At 43.2% G+C, this 23,836-nt stretch overlaps 1 protein-coding gene across 50 annotated transcripts in view; it reads right to left on the bottom strand.

The window, feature by feature from the left end:
* Nucleotides 1-368: 368 nt before the first annotated feature.
* clasp1a (cytoplasmic linker associated protein 1a) overlaps nt 369-23,836 on the bottom strand; it is a 106,223-nt gene continuing 82,755 nt past the window's right edge. For 5 of the 50 annotated variants that reach the window (XM_036974753.2, XM_090230006.1, XM_090230005.1 and 2 more), the window contains 24 exons: nt 23,556-23,612; nt 22,495-22,659; nt 20,842-21,006; nt 19,789-19,851; nt 18,899-19,002; nt 16,861-16,884; nt 16,344-16,455; nt 16,063-16,195; nt 15,531-15,594; nt 15,053-15,216; nt 14,720-14,798; nt 13,832-13,975; nt 12,978-13,067; nt 10,367-10,513; nt 10,044-10,150; nt 9,560-9,688; nt 9,081-9,219; nt 8,538-8,787; nt 8,189-8,248; nt 7,796-7,986; nt 7,379-7,507; nt 7,003-7,209; nt 6,714-6,830; nt 369-4,296 (listed from right to left, as the gene is read on the bottom strand). In XM_036974753.2, coding sequence (XP_036830648.2) covers nt 4,210-4,296; nt 6,714-6,830; nt 7,003-7,209; nt 7,379-7,507; nt 7,796-7,986; nt 8,189-8,248; nt 8,538-8,787; nt 9,081-9,219; nt 9,560-9,688; nt 10,044-10,150; nt 10,367-10,513; nt 12,978-13,067; nt 13,832-13,975; nt 14,720-14,798; nt 15,053-15,216; nt 15,531-15,594; nt 16,063-16,195; nt 16,344-16,455; nt 16,861-16,884; nt 18,899-19,002; nt 19,789-19,851; nt 20,842-21,006; nt 22,495-22,659; nt 23,556-23,612 — 2,927 coding nt within the window. In that variant the 3' untranslated portion in view covers nt 369-4,209. The remainder of the gene's footprint in view (nt 4,297-6,713; nt 6,831-7,002; nt 7,210-7,378; nt 7,508-7,795; nt 7,987-8,188; nt 8,249-8,537; nt 8,788-9,080; nt 9,220-9,559; nt 9,689-10,043; nt 10,151-10,366; nt 10,514-12,977; nt 13,068-13,831; nt 13,976-14,719; nt 14,799-15,052; nt 15,217-15,530; nt 15,595-16,062; nt 16,196-16,343; nt 16,456-16,860; nt 16,885-18,898; nt 19,003-19,788; nt 19,852-20,841; nt 21,007-22,494; nt 22,660-23,555; nt 23,613-23,836) is intronic. The other 45 variants (XM_090230009.1, XM_090230015.1, XM_090230016.1 and 42 more) reach the window with 27 other exon arrangements.

Below are 23,836 nucleotides of genomic sequence, written 5' to 3'. Positions count from 1 at the left end.
ACTACTTTTGACCCGGGCCCATATTGCTGTGGTCAAAAGTAGTGCACTATGGAGGGAATAGGGTGCCATTTGGGATACAATCACTGACCCACCTCCCCTGCCCCGTTGGTAGTGGTAGCCTAAAATCAAATCTTTTTTTCTTAATGACAAGCACAGTCAGATCTATCTTCATGTAACAAAAACATGTGGCTAACACGGCTGGTTAATATTTAGACGGAAGAACTAAGCACACCTTGGCACTCAACTCTGTAAATGAATGGGAGACTGAGAAATCCAACTGCAAACAATGCTGCTGATACATTGAGTCAAAGTGGATCAACTAAATATACAAAGACCAACCTACATAAAGTATATTATAAAAAGGTGAATCAACTTTCATGGTTGTTTATTTCTAGAGCAAACAAATGTACATTGTTGCAAATCATCTATCACAGGTGGATGTTAACGAAACCCTTCTGTACAAGTTGTCATGAAAATCTAAATAAAACAATTATATAAATACAGATATGAATCTTACATGACAAAACAAACACAAATAATAACATGCATAGTGAACAGATTTCTAGGAATACCATCATCAATCAGTAGGTCATGTGGACTGTAAATGAGCCAGATCTTCATGAGTCATCAGCCAATAAAGTACTTTATGTCTGTACCAAAATGACTGGCTTTCTCCCTTACACACAATTAAATACAATTAACATACTTGTAAAAGGATGATGGGCCCCATTTGAAAACAAAAACATTTATTTTGCGATTTGAAACTGTTAAGCAGATGGGAATCGTTGCCAGATACTGTACTAAAGTACCAAGGCACACACACAGCGTACCTTATAAAGCCACATGCCCAAATATGTAGTACTTTACTAAAGGAGAACTAGGATGCTTTTACAGTGCATGTCTGCTTGGCATTTTGAGCCGGTTATGCCCTGTACAGTGTACATAATTGTTTAGGGCAAACAGAGACTGTTATGTTTTGGTCAATTTACAGAACTCAGTGAGTGTATTGCAGCCAGGTGTCTTCCTCCCCTACCAAAATAATAACTTAATTGTTGTAAAGGCTGGCCAAACTGATGAGGTTACAAGTGCACTTCAACAGCCAAAACAGGACCCATCGATTTGAGGCAGCACAAATTGGATGTGTGCCCAAAAACATGCAAGCTAATTCGCTAACGAGCAACAAAGTGAGACAGCCAACCTTTTTATTTCATTTCATGAAAGTTGCGAAGCGGTGATTGATCAAAACTTATGTACAAAATACTTAGTTTGCTCATCATGGTATTTTCTTTATTGCAGAAGCTGTAGTTAGGTGAAGGGAAGGTGTGTGTAATACTGTATTATTATAAACAACTTATATTTGCATCATCATGGTGAATATGATTGTATCTGTTTGCAAGCCTGTTGAGTGTAGTTCATGGGGTAATGGTTTCACATTTTTAAGATCTGAGAACTTCTGTATGTACATCCATCCTCTCCTTTCAACAGTACAAGTGATCCAAACATTATTTAGGAAAATGAACATAAGGCCTGGTAGGGCCGGTTTCCTGGACACAGATTAAGATTATAAACACACTTCCAATTGATATTCTGTATTGAGAATAGTTTCTAATCCAGGACTAGAATTAATCTGTGTCTGGGAAACCAGCCTGTAGTTTCTTTAGATTCTGTCTCAATGAATGCACTGATCTCCTTCCGAAACCGAGCATGTAACTTTCGCATTATCTACAAGTGTAGGGTTTTTACTTATCAGACAAGTACACGTTATAAGCAGCGTCACGGTTAACAAGTTAAATGCCATAATCTGGCTACACAGGTGGAAAAAGGGGGGAATAAATAAATGTGACACTGGATTGTTTGTTGTCATGACTGATAATGGCCCATTCATTCAGTGTCTGACATCATTAGCAACATGGTCATTAAGTAGGTTGAGAACACTCATTCTAATTTTAGGAGTTGGGAGGGATCCATTAAATTTCACTTGATTTTTTTTATTTTTATGTATTATTGTCTTTTCTTCCCTAAATAATGTTCTTTATTTGACAAATCCAAATGGAGTTAACCATAATTTATTACGAGTTAGACAGAAACACAGTTGCATCTTTCTCTCTATCCTTATTTCACAAAAAAAAAGTTAAAACATTTTGAACAGCTTTACATTTTAGTGATCATTTTGTGTTGAAAAAAATGTACATTTTATCAAATGTATTTTACTGTATTTTTATTTAATACAGTATTTATTTCTCAGGTTAGAACCAAGCTATTAGCTGCAAATTGGTCTCTGACAATGTTTCCGCCGTAATTTCTCACAAACGAATAGATAATAATAAAACATAACGTTTGCCTACTTGGGCGTAAGTGAGGCTTCATAATTGGCTAACTTAAAATGTTCAAATTAAAATGTTCAAACATTTCTTCTAACACTTTTTATAGGATTTCATAACATCATCCCTCAGTTTATAAAGAAAAACGTGAGATTACTACTCATTCTACTAATTTCAATTGCTGCCATATTTGGTTTTCAATGTTCCCAAACACAAGTCTTCAACCTGGTTTATATCAGGGCTTTGTATCATCACTGGGCCAGCCATATGATTCTTAGTTTATCACAAACTGAATGCCATGTGGTCCCCCATGGAAAAGAGGTATTCCGACCTCAATTGGCCTTCCTTGTTAAATGTGAAGGAATTCATTCGTCCAACTACAGTACAACTGCATTTTAAAGGGATGCTTTTTTCTTTTCTTCTGAATCAATTTCAGGGCATTATTTGCTATTATATATCATTGTTATTAGACCATATCATAACTCCTGGTTTTGCCTTTCCCCTCCTGTTACTTTTTGAATGCTCAACCAAATAAGCATCCAAAGTTACATTATGAAAAATGTCAGTGAAATAGAGTGTTGCCGTAGATGTACAGTAGCTTGACCCCCATTCGTTCTTATAGAGAATTTAAAAAGCGTTAAACCACCCTATACCCAGACCTCACATATATATAAACAATTTAAAAAATTGACAAAACGGGAGAAAGAAATTCGATGACAAATGAAAGGACAAGTTCACTGGAGAGAAAATAAAGAAAAGGCCGGGAGCAAAAGTTGTGATTGATGCAGAGGGTCATCCGGAGGAATCCACCGTGGTGAAGGAGAGAGAATCTCAGGAATGGAGAGGTCTGGAAGAGGCACAACTACGGTACCAGTCAAAAGTTTGGACACACCTACTCATTCAAGGGTTTTTCATTATTTTTTATATTTTCTACATTGTAGAATAATAGTGAAGACATCAAATCTATGAAATAACACATATGGAATCATGTAGTAACCAAAAAAGATACTTTATATTTGAGATTGTTCAAAGTAGCCACCCTTTGCCTTGACAGCTTTGCACACAATTGGCATTATCTCAACCAGCTTCATGAGGTAGTCACCTGGAATGCATTTCAATTAACAGGTGTGCCTTGTTAAAAGTACATTTCTGGAATTTCTTTCCTTTATAATGCGTTTGTGCCAATCAGTTGTGTTGTGACAAGGTAGGGTTGGTATACAGAAGATAGCCCTATTTGGTAAAAGACCAAGCCCATATTATGGGCTCAAATATAATCATCAAAGAAACGACAGTCCATCCTTACTTTTAGACATGAAGGTCAGTCAATGTGGAAAATTTCAAGAACTTGACCTGGCCTCCACAATCACATGACCTCAACCCAATTGAGATGGTTTGGGATGAGTTGGACCACAGAGTGAAGGAAAAGCAGCCAACAAGTGCTCAGCATACGTGGGAACTCCTTCAAGACTGTTGGAAAAGCATTCTTTATGAAGCTGGTTAAGAAAATACTAAGAATGTACAAAGCTGTCATCAAGGCAAAAGGTGTCTATTTTGAACAATCTAAAATTAATTTTGATTTGTTGAACACTTTTTTGGTTACTACATGATTCCATATGTGTTATTGCATAGTTTTGATGTCTTCACTATTATTCTACAATATAGAAAATAGTAAAAATAAAGACAAACCATTGAATGAGTAGGTGTGTCCAAACTTTTGACTGTTACTGTATGACTATGTCCCAAATGACATAACATTCACTATATAGTGCACTACTTTTGACCAGAGCCCAAATGTAGTGGCCTATTTAGGGAATAGGATGCCATTTAGGACACACACCATATCCCCTAATTCAGATGCAAAGTATAGACAGGCAGATCCCTCCTACAGCTAGCTGTGTGAGGACACATCCGAGGAACTGCTGCTGTTGCTGTTGGTCGTCTGGGCCCTCTTGATGTACAAGTTCAGCAGCTTCATCTGCAAGAAGAATATTATATGTTAAAACATAGTTATTATCATGGTGGAGCAGGGAGAAGTGGTAAGAGAAATAATAATGGCATCGTCAATTCGGAAGTAAACTGAAATTCAAATACCAGGAATTTAATTAGTAATTAAACACTAATTAAATGTTTCCTTTGCACAACGTTTTACGTGTTCCCTAATGAGTACAACCCTGACAAACTCCAGTCCTGTACCCTTATGCAACCCAAGGACACAGGCCCCCGCAGATGGAACGTGGGGCAAAAATGACCCTCTCAACAACACACCATAGAGCAAACAAGTCGAAACCAGAGGCGAACTACAGACCACTGCTGGCACTAAGACTGCACTCAATGAGCTGTATACCGCAATAAGCAAACAGGAAAATGCTAATCCAGAGGCAGCGCTCCTAGTGGCCAGGGACTTTAATGCAGGGAAACTTAAATCTGTTATACCTCATTTCTACCAGCATGTTAAATGTGCAACCAGAGGGGAAAAAACTCAAGAGCACCTTTACTCCACACACAGAGACGCGAACAAAACTCTCCCTCGCCCTCCGGTTGGCAAATCTGACCATAATTCTATCCTCCCGATTCCTGCTTACAAGCAAAAATTAAAGCAGGAAGCACCAGTGACTCAGTCAATAAAAAAGTGGTCAGATGAAGCAGATGCTAAACTACAGGACTGTTTTGCCAGCACAGACTGGAATATGCTCTGGGATTCTTCCGATGGCATCGAGGAGTACACCCCATCAGTCACTGGCTTCATCAATAAGTGCATTGATGACGTCGTCCCCACAGAAATCTCTATTGCACTCTACACTGCCCTTTCACACCTGGACAAAAGGAACACCTACGTGAGAATGCTGTTCATTGAGTACAGCTCAGAGTTCAACACCATAGCACCCTCAAAGCTCATCACCAAGCTAAGGACTCTTGGACTAAACACCCCAACTAGAAGTCATGGATTACAGGCAACATCCGCAATGAGCTAAAGGGTAGATCTGCTGCTTTCAAGGAGCGGGACTCTAACCCGGAAGCTTATAAGAAATCCCGCAACGCCCTCAGATGAACCATCAAACAGGCAAAGCGTCAATACAGAACTAAGATCGAATCATACTACACCGGCTCCGACGCTCGTCGGATGTAGCACGGCGTGCAAACTATTGAGAGCTGTCCAGTGACACGAGCATACCAGACGAGCTAAATTACTTCTATGTTCGCTTCGAGGCAAGTAACACTACGGCTGGGCGATATAGCCAAAATCTCATATCCAGATATAGGTCATTTCATATCCAGATAATGATATCACGATATAGCACATTTTCTGTAAATTCAAATATAAAATGACCACATATTTCTTATTACATTTTGAATTATACTCAACAAATAAAAGGTACTTACTCATATTTGATTATTTATCCTTTTATTTAGAACCTTTGTGCACATTTTCAATTAAGCATGTAACAAAATATAATATATGAATGTATAAAATCTAAAAAAGGTAAATAGAAAACACTTAAACTATAGTTACAAACAAAATAAATATAGGCCTAAAATAAATAAATAAATAAATAGTTTGTGTTGCAAATTTCCTTCCACACGACACACGTGGAAGAACGCAAAGCTTCGTCCAATTGACAAAAAATATGAACAATGTCTACACTGTATTTCTGATCAATTTTATGTTATTTTAAATGGACAAAAAAAAAGTGTTTTTCTTTAAAAAACAAGGACATTTCTAAGTGACCCCAAACTTTTGAACGGTAGTGTATATATGGGGAGGAAGGTAGCCTAGTGGTTAGCGCGTTGGACTAGTAACCGAAAGTTTGCAAGATTGAATCCCCAAGCTGACAAGGTAAAAATCTGTCGTTCTGCCCATGAACAAGGCAGTTAACCCACTGTTCCTAGGCCATCATTGAAAATAAGAATTTGTTCTTAACTGACTTACCTAGTTAAATAAATGTTAAATAAAAATATATCTTAGATTCTCCCCTTTTCACTATTTACCCCCATTCCAATGGTTATGCTGGGGAGAAAATCTGAGCTGTAAATTGTTTAACCTGTAATCAAGGCGTTGTAGTATTGTTAATCATGGCTATGCCACAATAGCAATTTTGCCACCTAATTGCAGGGTATGTAGTAGTAGGCCTAGTTGGATAAGGCTGAATATGCACATGATGGAAGTAAATATGAATTATTCAATGGAAAATGCATTGACTAAAATATGTCTAAAATGATCCAGTTTTACTCGACTGATAATAACAAACTAAGAATGATGAAATTACTCAAATGTGACTAAGACAACATCTAAATCTAAAATAGCTGCCAAAATGAACACTGGTGTGTGGTGTGTGTCTGTCAGTCAGGACTTTGAGATGCTGATTGAGAACATGACAGTGGTGGGAAGTGTACCTTGCTGCCTGTGAGTAGCTGCAGGTGTGGTTTGAGCTCTTCTCCAATCACGGAGTAGATGGCCACCAGACAGAACACACTGGCTTTGCGAACACTACTCTCCGTGTTGTCATAGCCCTGGGAACAGATTTACGACGATCAGTATTAATGGACTGGCTGCCAGAAGGAAATACAGACAGAGAAACAAGAGTGCACACACACACATTCACAAGCAGAAATCAGTGAACACACACACGTACAGTACACTCTTACCAAACACTCATAATGCCAAACAGGACCAGATTCTCACCTGCAGTAGTCCTGGTATGATGTCAGGCAGCAGCTGGTGGAGGGACTCCTTGGTGATGCGTTCGATCACCTTGGTCTGCATCTTGATGGCAGCCAGGTTGATGGGGTAGTCAGCCGTCTGGACGATGGGACACAGCACCTTGATACACTGCTCTGGGTGGATGGAGCCGGCTAGGGTGGAGGCAGCCTCCTCCGCTGCCCGCACCACCTAGACAGAGAGGGAAGAGATCACTCATAATGCCTTTGTATATGCTGTGTACAGAGAGAACAGGACAGGTCCTAGTACCGAGGCATGGGGGGGGACACCCTTGCTTTTTCAGATGCCTATTGAGTAAATGGCTATAGAGCAATAATGTAAAGAATAAAAGGAATTGTACCTCCTTGTGGGAGTCTTTGTGTGCCTCCAGGGTCTTCATGATGGTGAGTTCTGCATAGTTCTTGAAGCGGGCCGGTTGGTTTCTCAGGATCTCCTTCAGTACCCGCAGAGCCAGGGCCCGGATGGTGTGCTATATGGAGGGAAGAGGAAGAATGAGTGTCCATTAAACCTCCAAATATACACATACTGTACAGCCTTCCTGGAGCCATGCATGCCCACCACACACACCCACAGCCAAACAAAAACCTTTAACCCGTAGCAAGGCTTTCAAGGTAGCAGCTTAATAAACAAGCTATTTGGTAGTACAGCTGCTGTCTAGTTATTCTGTATGCATGTGTTTGACACAATCACTGCAAGTAAAACCTTTGAAATAGCAGTGATGTGCATTATCAGAGCTGCAGGAGTATAGGATCCCTACGTCTTTATCTCCCAGTGTCTCCAGGAGCAGTAGGAGGATGGTCTTGAAGTGTTCGTCCCACACAGCCAGGCTGTCCTCTCGTGTGATCTTCAGCAGCTCCACCAAGGCCCCCTTACGCTCATCCACACGCTCGTTGTGATTGGACAGCTCCTTCAGAAGATCTGCCACAAGGTCTGAGTGGTCCTGGGAACCTGAGGAGAGGACAGAGAGGAGCACTGGGTGAGTGGTATGGCCCATACACCCCTCAGGCATACTTAGCAAGCTAGTATCCCCATGAACACAGCAAAAGTGACAGGAAATCACTCAAGACATTGAAATGGATGGCAATGGAAACAGCAATGAAACACTTTAGAAAGAAAATAAGAAAAAACAGTCAGAGTAGTGAGTCTTTACCCGGAGCAAAGCCCTTAGGCAGCACCATCTTGTTCTCACCACTGCCGTCCTGCCGACGGCCTGTAGTGGGAGGGAGGGAGGGGGAGAGGAGGAAGGTAGACAATCAGGAGGGAGGAGGACTGACTATAGCCAGCCGACTCACTATTCACTGCAGATAGAGGGCTATCCTATTCCCAATGTTTTTCATCAGCCACCATGTAACACTAGAATGAGCTAAACCTAGTCTTCCTTTGTGTTGCCAAAACCTGAAGAAGCCACATGTCATGACAATACAGGATGGATCAGAGTTGGTCAACATGGAGGTGGCGTCACAGGGTTAAGGGTCAAGCAGAGGTCAAAGGTGACTCACAGTCTCTGAACTGTTCCACGTCATCGTCGAACACGGCCTCCTTTAGGGCACTCTTGTCGTAGGATGAGGTGATGGTGTCCCCATAGCCGTAGGGGGCGAACTCCCTGGCCCGCGGCCCGGAGAAGGAGCGGGGAGACGGAGTGTTGAGGAGGGAGGTCTTGTTATCCAAGGCCGTACGCCCACCCTCCACCACATCCAGCCCCAAACGGGCATCCGAGCCTGGGGAGGACGCCACACCTTCACGCCCCACCTGAAGAGAGAGAAAGAAAAGAAACATAGTTGTAGTCAGTTTTGAGGTCTTATAGATGACAAGTTTTGATGTAAAAATAGCTTTATAGATTAATGTGATTGATTGTTACTCATGCATGTGAAAATGGCTATGATAACCAGGGAGGAAGAAACAGGAAGCAACAGATTAGCCTAAATTCTACTCTTGATTTAATAATGAGCTATTTTGTAATGTGCTTCTCGTTGATGTCCCTTTCCTTCCTCAACATCAGTCAGTCAGTCAGTTTAATTTCCAGAGCTGAGGTAATGACTCACAGCATCGTCCCTCTTCCCTCTTGGTTCGTTGAGGTCCTCCTGGCTGCGATAGCTGAAACTCTGGATGGCCTCTGTGACCCCTCGCAGGGAGCTGTATATCTCATCAGAGTTCATGTTCTCTGTGTCATACTCCAACATACTGAGACAGAGGACGACAGGGGTGAGTGAGGGGTTATATACAGGGTGGTAAGAACAAAAACAAACACAGAGACAAATACTCATACGAAGAGACTAGTTGTATTAGTCTTATACCATGCAAGGGCTTCATTGCTGTAGGTAAAATATGTATTTTGGATGCAGCTCTGACCATCGATGATTGGCGTGACACTATAACTAAGAAGGGAGAGATAACTATCCAGAGAAGACTGGATGCCATAATGTAACATGAGACTTGAAGCAAGTAATCCCTATTGGTCGAGCAAAATTGGGAGGACTTCCAGTCCCGCCCCTCCTGGGGCCCCGCCCCCTAGGAGTGTTACCTGGGAGAGTACGCTCTGCGGAGGACCCTGAGGGCGGGGCCAGAGGGGGTGGAGGGAGGCGGAGGAGGATGAGGGGGAGGGGGGTGCTTAGACAGCCCATCGCCACTCCAACACCCACCCCACAACCGACTGTGGCCACAGCACAGCACGGCCACGAGGGAAGGACGGACAGAAGGAGGAGGGAGAGAACGGGGCAAGGTGGGGGCAACAACACAAGGGATCACACACGCAGAGAAGAGAGAAAGAAGGAAAAAGAGAGAAAGAAGAAGGGAAGAGTGCAGCAGAGGGAGGAAAAAAGAGAAAAAGAAACTAGTCTGATCTGAGTTGAGGTTAGAGGTAGGCATGCATTAACAAGGGAAGAGGATTAGAATGCATGGTGAAGAAGAACAAGCCATCAACCAGCGCTCCGTGGTTTAGCCATGCATTAGGAGACACAATGACACTATCCCTGTAGATAAAGGTCAGAGAAAAGGGAGGTACGTACCTCGGAGACAGCCCGCCATGGGAGCAGTTGGTCGGAGAGGTGAGGGGGCTGGTCCGGCTGGGGGTGTGGCGGGGTGGGGTCCGCCCAATAGTGTTGCTGGGAGAACTCTGAGAAATAGAAAGAGAAAAACAAGTTCATAACTTACAAAAGTTAATATCGAAGATCATGACCAAATAGAATGAAACCATTGGATCACATACAAGTGAATTAACTAGTCTACCTCAGAAATAGGTTCAAAAGCTCAATCTTTCAAATCACCCCACTAAAATTGACATGGCTGCTAGTGTAAAACACATCTTATATTCCTGGTTGTATTCCTTTACCACGCTGCTGGTGTTGCTGGAGTTCTTGAGGTGGTTGTGGAGCAGCTTGGTGGCCCCGTCCTGGAAGGTCTTGGGCAGGGCTCCCAGCAGCATGGTGAACTCCGGGGTGTTCAGCTCAAACAGAGAAATCAGCACCACCTGGGCCGCCTGGGGGGCAGAGGACAGAGGGACATACAGTAGTCAATAGTGGGGTTACGGACTACCTGGGGGGTAGAGGACAGAGGGACATACAGTAGTCAATAGTGGGGTTATGGACTACCTGGGGGGCAGAGGGGATAGGTTAATACAGTCGGGGGCAGAGGGGATAGGTACATACAGCCGGGAGAAGAGGGGATAGGTACATACAGTAGGGAGCAGAGGGGATAGGTACATACAGTAGGGAGCAGAGGGGATAAGTACATACAGTCGGGAGAAGAGGGGATAGGTACATACAGTAGGGAGCAGAGGGGATAGGTACATAGAGTAGGGAGCAGAGGGGATAAGTACATACAGTAGGGGGCAGAGGGGATAGGTACATACAGTAGGGAGCAGAGGGGATAGGTACATACAGTAGGGAGCAGAGGGGATAGTTACATACAGTAAGGAGCAGAGGGGATAGTTACATACAGTAAGGAGCAGAGGGGATAGGTACATACAGGACAGGGGAAGAGGGGATAGGTACATACAGGACAGGGCAGAGGGGATAGGTACATACAGTAGGGAGCAGAGGGGATAGTTACATACAGTAAGGAGCAGAGGGGATAGGTACATACAGGACAGGGGAAGAGGGGATAGGTACATACAGGACAGGGCAGAGGGGATAGGTACATACAGTAGGGAGCAGAGGGGATAGTTACATACAGTAGGGGGCAGAGGGGATAGTTACATACAGTAAGGAGCAGAGGGGATAGGTACATACAGTAGGGAGCAGAGGGGATAGGTACATACAGTAGGGGGCAGAGGGGATAGGTACATACAGTAGGGAGCAGAGGGGATATGTACATACAGTAGGGAGCAGAGGGGATAGGTACATACAGTAGGGGGAAGAGGGGATAAGTACATACAGTAGGGAGCAGAGGGGATAGGTACATACAGTAGGGAGCAGGTACATACAGTAGGGAGCAGAGGGGATAGGTACATACAGTAGGGAGCAGAGGGGATAGGTACATACAGTAGGGAGCAGAGGGGATAGGTACATACAGTAGGGGGCAGAGGGGATAGGTACATACAGTAGGGGGCAGAGGGGATAGGTACATACAGTAGGGAGCAGAGGGGATAGGTACATACAGTCGGGAGCAGAGGGGATAGGTACATACAGTAGGGAGCAGAGGAGATAGGTACATACAGTAGGGGGCAGAGGGGATAGGTACATACAGTAGGGGGCAGAGGGGATAGGTACATACAGTAGGGGGCAGAGGGGATAGGTACATACAGTAGGGAGCAGGTACATACAGTAGGGGGCAGAGGGGATAGGTACATACAGTAGGGGGCAGAGGGGATAGGTACATACAGTAGGGAGCAGAGGGGATAGGTACATACAGTCGGGAGCAGAGGGGATAGGTACATACAGTAGGGAGCAGAGGAGATAGGTACATACAGTAGGGGGCAGAGGGGTTAGGTACATACAGTAGGGAGCAGAGGGGATAAGTACATACAGTAGGGAGCAGAGGGGATAGGTACATACAGTAGGGGCAGAGGGGATAGGTACTTACAGTAGGGGGCAGAGGGGATAGGTACATACAGTAGGGAGCAGAGGGGATAGGTACATACAGTAGGGGGAAGAGGGGATAGTTACAGTAAATAGTGTGTTAGGTGGGCTTCCTTTGGGATGTAGGGTACAGACATAATAGTCAATAGTGGGTTATGTATTTATGTATTCCTACAGGGAAGCCCTACAGGGAAGCCCTTTGCTCCACTAAGAGCTACGTCTGTTGTCAGGTATCCCTACCAGTGGGAGGTTTGGAACACAGTGAGTAGTGTTATATGCTGACTAAAACAGTACTGCGTAACCGTTAGTCACTTTATCAAACACGTTTTTGCAACTATTGCTATAATATAGTCCATTATATGTTGCGGTAAGAGACATCATGCTTCTAGCAGGTCAGATATTGCTTCCAACAAGGACTGAGACATTCCCTTAATAAGCACAATGTTAAATCAAGTGATTCATTCTACTACAAACGACCATGTTAGCATGCATATGGACAGGGTGTTAATGTGGTTCAGAACAGACAAATGTGTTCGGAGAACAGAAGACGAAAAAACAGCAGTCAAGTTTTCACATTGTTATTTAGCAACGACATCAGCCGGTAGAACTCTCACTTCAAAAAAACAAAGCAACAATCCATTCTCACAGTCCTTACATAAATACTGTTAAGTGTTGTAGTAGTGTTTTGTTGGCCAACAAAAGTATTTTCACTCTCAAACCAGTCCATTTATCCACAATCAAAGTCGCAAGGCATAGCTACTGCAGGTTAGAGCGAGCGATAGAAAGGGCTAGAGAGGGTAAAGATGAGGTGGGAGAGGCCACACTTGAGATCGTTTCCCACTCGTTGAGGCAGTTTGGTGTCGGTGCGGCTCGGCGGGCGGAGCGTGCTTGGCATTGGACAGTGATTGGTTGATGAGCCACTACCTGCTTACACCTCTCTTCCAGGTGCCCCTCCAGTAAGGCTGCAGTACCGGACCTGCCTGATAGCTCCTCCACCACCCAGTTATGAAGGGTCTGGGGCACAGTGGCAGGGGGGTAGAATTATGGGTATTGTAGTTTTGACAAAGGAAAGCAGATGTTTATAGTAGTACACTACTATAAACCTAGACGTGGTTATAGCTGTATGCCGGGTCCTCCTGTGGGATGCAGTTAAGGTATATAAAGTTTGTTTCTATTATAAAACAATAAAAAGCATAAAAAAATATATATATTTCCCCCACCGTCAAAGGTCATTTTGAGTCTACCTGTTTTTAGTACCCTACTGCGTGAGATACGCCTTGTGTTAAAACACTAGCTAGTTGAGGACTTAATTTGGAACGTCCTGCCTCAGCACAGGGAGATAGTGTCTGCTAAGGTCATTCCTGGTGGCACATGGCATCATTAACAACCGCTTAGAACATCAACAAATACAAACGAAGGAGGTGAAACCCACTGGATGGACAGCTACAGTACATAACTAGATCTTAATATCGATAACATTGAACAACTATTGAATGCATTTCCTCTAAAAGGACGGGTTCTGAGTTTAAGATTTATCAACAAATGATAACACACTTAATCCAAGTGAATATATAATAAAAAACAGTTCAAGCTGAATTTGTTTGAGGAAGTAGGCTAATCCAGCTGCTGTACTATTAGCAGTGCAGTATTCGCATGGCTTTCTGCCTGGACAGCATGTGGTTCAGCTAGTCCTTATAGAGCAGACCATAGGGACCACAGCACCTATTGCAGCAGATACCTACATTAAGTAGTAGTTCCTACTTCCCACTGAGACATACCTTCCTGACGTCAGAGCTCTTGGGTTCTGTGGTCCACGTAATGATGCGAGATACAGCCAGTCGCGTTTCACTGGAGTTGACAAAGTCTGTAGGATCCATCTGTCTTCCCAGTGACTCTATGTACTTCAGGATGGCTACCTTCACCTGTGTGATACACACATGGTTGAGCTTCACGATACACACATGGTTTAGCTTCACGATACACACATGGTTTAGCTTCACCATACACACATGGTTTAGCTTCACGATACACACATGGTTGAGCTTCACGATACACACATGGTTGAGCTACACGATACACACATGGTTGAGCTTCACGATACACACATGGTTGAGCTTCACGATACACACATGGTTGAGTTTCACGATACACACATGGTTTAGCTTCACGATACACACATGGTTTAGCTTCACGATACACACATGGTTTAGCTTCACGATACACACATGGTTTAGCTTCACGATACACACATGGTTTAGCTTCACGATACACACATGGTTTACCTTCACGATACACACATGGTTTAGCTTCACGATACACACATGGTTTAGCTTCACGATACACACATGGTTTAGCTTCACGATACACACATGGTTTAGCTTCACGATACACACATGGTTTAGCTTCACGATACACACATGGTTTAGCTTCACGATACACACATGGTTTAGCTTCACGATACACACATGGTTTAGCTTCACGATACACACATGGTTTAGCTTCACGATACACACAGGCATTTAGCAAGTTTACTTTTAAAATGTTTGACAATATCACCATTGTACTGTAGTTACTGGCATATGAAATCTTAAATTGTTAGACCCAGAGCCAACCCCCAAAACAAACAGGGAATGATCTAGTTATGTGACCTTCTCTGCATACTGTACCTTGAGGTTGGGTGTCTGTGTCTGATCCACAATGAATCTCATCAGGATGTTAAACTGCTGATCAAACGGAAAAGACTCCCTGAGAAGAACAAAACAGAAAACAATATTAGTTACTAAATTAAATGAGTGAAATTAAACTCAAAATGGTATTTTCACACAACTGAACCAAAAACAGCTGTAATGAGCTGGCCTAGTTACAAATCCACCATAGTCGCTAGAACAGTGCTGAAAAGGACTGTAAAAAAGAAAATATCCAAGTCAACACAGTTTGGTTTGGGTCGGCATGATAGTGTAAAAATGGTTTGAGATGTTATCGGAGGGGGGAATCCATACCTGGTGATGTCCAGAGCCTTCTGAACCTTGGCCTGGACAGACCCCAGCAGGTCAGCTCCCATCTTCTTCAGTAGCTGGGTGAGCAGGACGAACAGCCAGTCCTGCAGGTCCTCTCTGTGCACCAGGATAAAGTCTACCAGAGTCTCTAGAAACATACTGAACACCTGAGGAACACACACACACACACGTACACACACACACACACCGCTACCATCAACAACTGATAACATATCATCTTTATAAGTAACAACACAGGCAATAAGTGTCTGTATAGTAGAAAACTGAGATTAAAAACACACACTTACTCTCTGTTGTTAAAATCCACACCAAAGCAGGCCATGCAACAAAACACACTCAATTAGTTTTCAGACAAATCACTGCTAAGCAATGGGTTTTTGGATTTCAAAAGTAGAAGCTATGAGTGAGTATCATTGTATTGATATGAAATGTTCAAACAGCTGAACATCCTGTCACCTACCTTGCTGTGTGGATCTGCGAACATCCTGGTGAAGATTTCACAGAGTCTCTTCAGCTCCACCCGGCTGCAACACACAACAGCATCCGCCGGCACACATCAATAAACATAGGCACACACAGACATCAGAGAGGCTTGACGTAAAGCGCCTTCTTCAGGATACAGAATGCTGGTGGCCTGACAGGGAAACTAAGAGAGAGCCGACAGTGATACTGCTTTGTCTGAAATTAATCTTTAACTGCACCATCTGACAGGCGGCTTTATACCTGCAGGCTGCTCACAAAGTCATTTCTTCCCCAATTAAGGAAAGCTATAAAAAGAAACCCATCGCAGGACCCTTGACCTGCTCGCCTCTTCAAAAGTTGGACATTTTCAAAAAGGAAATGACCATGAAATATGAACGAACACAGCAGGCACAACACTCTAAACACAAACTATACCTTCTCCAAACTCTACATTATAAACACAAACCCTTACTTTATCCTTATAGATTCCTTTGTAAAAGGTCCACCCCCCCCCCCTGCCCTGGGCTGACCTGAGTATTCTTTGACTCTTCAGCAGGTTCTGCAGTCCCAGCAGTCCCTCCTTCCTCTCAGACCAATTGGAGCTGGCACAGTGGTTGAGTACCTCTGCCACATCCTCTGTCTGACGCAGGTAGTGAGGGATACCTAGATAATGACAATATATACAATTTAGCAGACGCTTTTATCCAACGTGAGTACGTACATTTTAGCATATGTACATCTAGTGGGAATCGAACCACTACCTTTGTGTTGCTAGTGCCACGTTCTTACCAACTAACACAGGACCACATACCTCCGTTCCGGGAGCCGTACGACCGTTCCGAGCAGGCGCTGGACGCATCACTGTTAGCGTCATCGTCAGAGTAGATACCAGGAGACTCATAGCGCCGCCTCATAGGCTTCCGCTGTTGGGAGGGGAATGGGGAGGGATGGGTTAATGGTGAGTTCACAGGTCATAGGAACAGGAGAAAAGTGGGACAGACAGACTAAAACTCTGTAGGAAAAGCTTGGTCACTCAAACTCAGCCATGATGTAGGATTCGATGAGCTACGATGCACAATGAATGAGGTATTGCAATTTGTTCCAACTGTTGATTTATCATGATTGATGGTGGACATGTAATGAGATTATTAAATTGTGTTATAAGAATGCATACTGTTAATCATAATATGGGAGATTTTATTGAATAATAAATCAAATCTGCCAGTTAGGCCCAAGGGCAACATTTAGTGCTAATATTTTGCATGTATAATCTTTGTTGATTAGTGAATAGAATGAATATACAAACGGTACACAAATTGGACAATTACCTTATTTCTGGAGTCTCCTAATAACTGAAGTTAAAGATAACCAATGAGGAAAGAAGAAAAGAGGTGAACTGTCAAGAAGGGAAAACATGAGTGCAGTCCTGCTGGTGAGTAAGAGAAGCCATTTTAAAATGTTTTTCTCTACACTTTAGCCATGTTGAATTACTTGCAGTCTAAGTTTATCCCCCATATACAGTGGGCTCCAAAATTACTGGCACCCCTGACTGGCAATACACAAACAATACTTAAAAGAATATAAACAATATAATTATAGAGATAAACTCAAAATACCAACATGTGAGAAATACTCTACCTTTTTCATGTTTCAATGGAACCCACCAAAATCCTACAAAATACATTTCACCAAAATCAAGGTTTCATAATTATTGGAACTCCTCATTTAGTACTTAGTGCCACCACCTCTGGCAAGGATAACAGCATGGTCTTTTCCTATAATGTTTGACAAAGTTAAGGAACACATTTGGAGGGATTTTGGACCATTCCTCTATGCAGATCCTTCACATTCTTGGGTTTGCGCTCATCAACTGCCCTCTTCAACTCAGCCCACAGGTGTTCGACTGGATTGAGGTCCGGCCAGTGAGATGACCATGGCAGAACATTGATTTTGTGGTCACAGAACCATTTCTGTGTGGATCTTGAGGTATGTTTTGTGTCATTGTCTTGTTGGAAAGTCCACATACGGCCAAGATCCAGTCTTCTGGCAGAGGCAACCAGATTGTCAGCCAAAATTGCCTGGTACTTGGTGGAGTTCATTATGCCATCAGTCTTAACCAGTGCCCCTGGACCTCTGAAATTAAAACAGCCCCAAAACATCACTGACCCACCACCATATTTCACCATGGGTATGAGATGCCTCTCCTTGTATGCATCTTTGTTTTGACGCCAAACATGCCGATGCTGTATCTGACCAAAACGTTCAATTTTGGTCTCATCTGACCAGAGCACCTTCTTCCAGTCATAATTTAAATTACGTTTGGCAAACTCCAAGCGCTTGCGTCTGTGTCTTGGGGTCATTAAGGGCTTTCATCTGGCAACCCTTCCAAAGAGCCTGTGGTTGTGTCTGATAGTGTTGTGTCTGATAGTGTTGTGTCTGATAGTGTTGTGTCTGATAGTGTTGTGTCTGATAGTGTTGTGTCTGACAGTGCTTTTTTAAATCTGGTGATTTAAGACGCCACCAAGGCCAGCAATTCTTTCACAGTGATTCTTGGGGATTTTGTAGCATTTCTCTCGCGATCCTCCTCCCTATCCTGGGGGGAAAAATGCATTTGCGTCTTCTACCCGTGAGGTTTTCAACTGTTCCATATCTTTTAAATGTTTAAATAATTGCCCCGACAGTGCTCAGTGTTATATTCAATCGTTTGAATCTTCTTGTAGCCATTACCAGATTTATGAAGGTCTACGACCATCTGTCCCTTTTGAACTGCCAGTTCTTTTCTTTTCTTGATGGTGTTGGATGACAAAGGGATATTGCATGTGTGTTACCTCATTTTTATACCCTAGTGAAACAGGAAGTGATGTAATGGCTCAATATAGTTCCTTAACACTTAGATACACTTAAATAAGTGGAATTTAATTCCTGGTTTAATTTTGGTAATGTTATTTACAATAATCTTTAAGGGTGCCATTAATTGTGAAACCTTGATTTGGAAGACAGTGATTTTTAATTAAATCAATAAATTATTTTGTTGGAAACATTAATAAAGTACAGTATTTTTCACGTTGGTATTTTGAGTTTCTCTCTATAGTTATATTGTTTATATTTTTTTAAGTATTGTTTGTGCATTGCCAGTCATGGGTGCCAGTAATTTTGGAGCCCACTGGATATTCTGATAGTCATACACAAACAAACACAAGCACTCTTGATGATTTCATGACTTCTTAATGCAGTTATTTTCTGCCAAATGCAAAACAGGCAAAACCTCCTGGGAGTCCCTCGGCCATTAACTGACACTCTATCTTGAGACAAACGGTAGTGATGTCTTCAGAACTGGCAACTAGTAAGAGTTGATTGGTGACTTACCAGTGCGTCAGCCACAGCAGCCTCCACCTCAGTGCCAGTGTTGAGGACTCTCATGGCGTTCACCGAGGCAGAAATGCGGGCCTGGTGGATCAAACCAAATCGGTCTGGGGGAGGGAAGAGAGGGGAGAGGGGTAGAGGAAACAGAGGAGAAAGCCATTGGAATTGCTGTCAGGGACTTACGTCAGAATACGGTAATCAAATCTCAGGTAAGATATGATGGGGTTTACAGGGCAAAGAAATTAAAGAGTTTGGCATGAAAACACCAAAAAGCTTGAAAATGAAAAACACCAAAAAGTTTGAAGATGAAAAACACCAAAAAGCTTGGAAATAAAAAACACCAAAAGGCTTGGAAATGAAAAACACCAAAAAGTTTGACTGATAAATGAAAAAAATTATGCTGAAATAAAGTTGAAGAGGCACCAACCACCAACAGAAATCACCACAGAATGACTTGTTTGAAACACCTCATGAAAAATGAAGAAAAAATAACCCCACTGACACTTGCCGACGGGAAAATAAAACAAATCTAATAGATACTTTATTGTATTAAGTACAAATACATTATACAACGTCCAAAAAGTCAATAACAAGGAGAAAATTATATAGGTGGGGATATCATGATTACGCAGTATGAAACACAAGCATTTTAAAATAAAATCACAAAACACATTGAAGCAGATGACCACAGCACATAATATGAAAAATCTTCTTGTCAATTAAAAGAAAAGACCATTACAAGCTTGAAAAGTTGGAATAAATGTTTCCTCAGGGTGGGCACAGCAGGGTGGGCACAGCAGGGTGGGCACAGCCCTCACAGTACTATGTATGGACACATGCTGGCATTGTCACTAATATGGGGGACGGAGAAAGGTGTGGGGCATGCAGGTCACCTGACTGGCTGTGGGGGTCAGCCGTGGATAAGGCGCTGGTAGAGCGGGAGGTACGTCGGGAGGCTGCAAGGGACAGGACGGGTGAGTGACACCAGCGGGGTTAGTGACACATACAAGACAGGTACCGTCCTCTGTAGATGACTAAGGCTCAGCGCCTGGCTGCATTCAGCTACTATAGCTATGACCAACCAGCCAAACAGGGGGTGCTTATATTTGTCCTGTTTCACACATGTACAAGTGTGTGTTGTGAAATGGAAGGGTGTTTTTTTGCATATCCCACGGCAACCCTGGAGCAAATCGGGTTAAGTGCCTTGCTCATGGGCAGATTTAACCTAGTCAGCTCGGGGATTCAAACTAGCAACCTTTCGGTTACTGGCCCAATGCTCTAACTGCTAGGCTTCCTGCTGCCCACATCTACAACAGTCAAAGGTTAGGAGTGGTATGCATCCCGCTTTGTCACACAATTTTGTTGCTTTTTCCCCCTCTCCCATGACAAAGCAGTGACAAAGTTGTGTCATTTCCTGTGATGTGACAGCAACACAGGAAAGAGCGGAGAAGCGGGTCAGCTCTGGACATTGAATACGATGATGCATACAGTAAACTGTTTACTGTAGTCACTGCCTTTTTTCTCTGCCTCTTGATTTAGATTTATTATGAGATATGTACGATAAATGATTGGGCCTAAGTGATTGGAGAAAAAATTGTGATCTTTTGGTGGTTAATTTATTACACATTCAAAGACACAGAAACGTATTTATATAGGATAACATTTGGAGCATTCCCAACAAAACAGACAGAAGACAGTGCAGTGATTATATTCCAGAACCTTTGAGAGGGTTAGTGCATGCAGACTAGATCAGAACAGGCAAAAGGAGAGGTCTACACCCCTTAGTTCTCGAGTGGGATCTTCTATCTAGATGTCCTGGGGTGTAGAGAGGCTGGAACAGAGAGTAGGGGTCTAGAGGAGGGGGACTAAGAGACTGAGGGGTATGTACTAGTGGGCCTTGCTGCTTCCAAGAGGCTTCCTGGTGTCCGGTTGGTTGTGGTACTCACCAAGAGGCTTGAAGCCCCGAGCAGGGCTGGTGTCTCGGCTGCTTTCCCTAGATGTGTCCCTGCTGCAGCCCTGACTCATGCTGGGCCGGGGGATACGGCTCCTTGCTAGCGTGTGGTAGGAGGAGAGAGGAGTACCAGGAACAAGAGCTTTACCACACAGCCTGGCTGTCAGTAGGACGGTAGAACACAGGTTTGGGGTTAGTGAGGTGAGGCCGGGGGTGGCGCTGGGGTTGGAGACTGGGGGGAGAGTGGGGTGAGGGGTAGGAGGACTCTGGGGCGTGGTGCTGGGTTGGAGTATGCTGGACATCAGGTTAGATTTTAAACACTTACGTTAGCGCAAGTCAGTTTTGAATTATTATTTTTTTAGTTGGTCTGTGAAAAGACTTAAGGTATGACCGTAGCTTACAACAGAGTTACACATACAAAACAAAAAAAGATAAACAACAACAAATAAAATATTTTTAAGAGGGTATAAAAAGATCCGGTCAAATCGCCAAAGAAAATAAAAGACAAACAGTTAAATTCAGTTGTTGTTATCATAAAAATACAAAACATATGATGAAAAAAGACGACAAGAAGAAAACCAACTACATATCAATGGAAAACTTTCATTGCAACATGTAATTGATCATTGTGTGTGTCCAGAATGTTTCAATCTCATCCATGGACAGATAGAAAAAAAGGCACCCTTCCCAACTCAGACGATGGTATTGTTCACAACAGACTGACAGACAAACAAGAGGGTGACCTCAGACAGCACACTGATAACAAGCCAAGATGGAGAGAGCTGGTTGGTCAGCCCTGGCATTGAAGAAATACACAGACCAATCAATCACAGCGATAGGACAGAGAGTCAGAGAAGAGCCAGTGACTCAGACTGACTGGAAGGACATAAGCTGGGCTGCTGATGACCAGGCTAGCCCTACAGAGGCTCATCCACTTTCCTGAAAGAGGCGGCACCACCCCATTGATGTGACACGCCTGGAAGATGCTAACAAACACAACCAAGATGAGACCCTCCCAAAACACAGTTCTACTTAGCTGCTAACCTAGACAGACAGTTATAGTCTGAAGGAGCTGAAAGACAAACTCTTACCATTCACCCTCTACAAGGGGCCTTGACTTTGGCTATTCAGCATTTTTTCATCCATTATTTGAGTGCAAAAGGTCCATTGGTACTTCATAATAGTACTATGGGGGTCCCTTGTTCAAGGCTTATCTTCTGTGTTTGTGTTTCCTTGTTTTGTGTTTATGACCAGGAAACCTAGATCATGTATAGATCATGTATACAGTACACTCTTGGTGTGCTGTATATACTGTTATCACTAGATAGATGGGAGTGTGCAATGAGGACGTTGGGCCGATATCATCGGTGTGGTATTATTATTTATCAAGCATTACACCCGCAATAACATCTACTAAATATGTGTATGTGACTCATACATTGTGCATTGACTATGCATGTGCTGTATGCTATGCATGTGCATCCGGTGTGTAGGTTATATAACACACTGTTTATTAAAGCAGTTACTTAGTTACTACGTGCGTTGTTAGCAAATGACAAATGTATTTTTCCTAGTGTATAGAGTGCATGAATGCCCTATGTTGGGTTTACTTGCATGATGCTGATATTGTGATATAACTGTCCCTTACCTAGGCCCAGCCTGTTGGGAGAGGAATCTCTACTGCAGCCCTGGCTGCGGGGGACCTTGCTCCTCTTGTCTGCAGGGGTGCTGGAGGCTGAGGGGGGCCTGCTGATCCTCCCGTACCCAGACGAGTGGCCCAGCAGCTTGCCAGGGGAACTGGAGCGACTGCCAGCTGCAGCAAGGATAACACACAGGACCCACAGTCAGAGAGAGTGGGACATTACACCCTTTCAGACAAGATATGATGGGTCACAGTGAGTGACGCACCTCTCCATGGCATGCTGGGAAGGTTCTGTCACGGCTCAAAGCTGAATTCCTTCATGCTCTGCCTCCCTCTTTCTGGGGATGTTTCATTACTTCAATGTTTCTAAAGGCATATGTTGCTTTTATTGTGGTAATAACACCTAGCAGACACTTATCTAAAGTACAGTACAGTGAGTCCATAATATGTGTATGTGATCCCAGTGAGAATTGAACCCACGACCTTGGCTTTGCTAGCGCCACACTCTTACCAACTGTGCACATACAATGTGTTTAGAGTGCTTTGGGACAAAGATATTCTCTGTATATCCTACAAGGCGGATAACATAGGCATGGAGTTTCAGCTTTGATGAGATAAATAGTGACAGACAAACAGATAATTAACAGTTGCAGGACAAACAAGATGGGGTTAAATCCAGTTTGTAACTGGGCTTTGGGAAAACAAACCAGTGATTACAACAACAACAACGACGACAACAGTTCAGAGGACATAGACAACCACCAATATTAACGACATTGGACAACAACCAATATAAACAACATTGGACGAAAACCAATATTAACAACCAAAATTAACAATCAACAATTTAAGATAATAAGGCAGTGCGGAAGGAACCACGTATTCGACAATGCAAACTCCAAACAGCTTGTGAGACTATTAAAAAAATATATATATAATACAGACACTTGAGTTGAATGGAGCATGCTGGTATGACGTGATGAGTCTAAAAACTAAAAGAATGAGTTGATTGACATGCAGAGATCTGCAGAGGATGAAGGGGTGGGACTAAGAACTGGACGCTTTACTCTGATTGGATGAAGTTCGGGCCTTACCACCCCCAGTGGGGTTAGCAGATCTGGATCCTGTGGTTGTTATGGTAGCGAGCGGCAGAACAGGACGTGAAAATAAAAACGGTCAATGTGACAGGAAGTAGTGTTTACCCAGCATGCACTGGGTCAGATGTTAACTGTGCATGTCATGTTACACGTGCAATAATCATTGAAGCCCCTCAAGTCTTCACAGACACAGAGAGAGAAAAACCACACACAAGACACAAATACATCTTGTGGGCGCAGTAATAACAGTG

The sequence above is a fragment of the Oncorhynchus mykiss genome, chromosome 3, assembly GCF_057628025.1.
Source record: "Oncorhynchus mykiss isolate SJ-2025 chromosome 3, ASM5762802v1, whole genome shotgun sequence".
Taxonomy (NCBI): domain Eukaryota; kingdom Metazoa; phylum Chordata; class Actinopteri; order Salmoniformes; family Salmonidae; genus Oncorhynchus; species Oncorhynchus mykiss.
The sequence above is the reverse complement of the archived record's forward strand: the minus strand, read 5'-3'. Positions and strand labels throughout refer to the sequence as shown.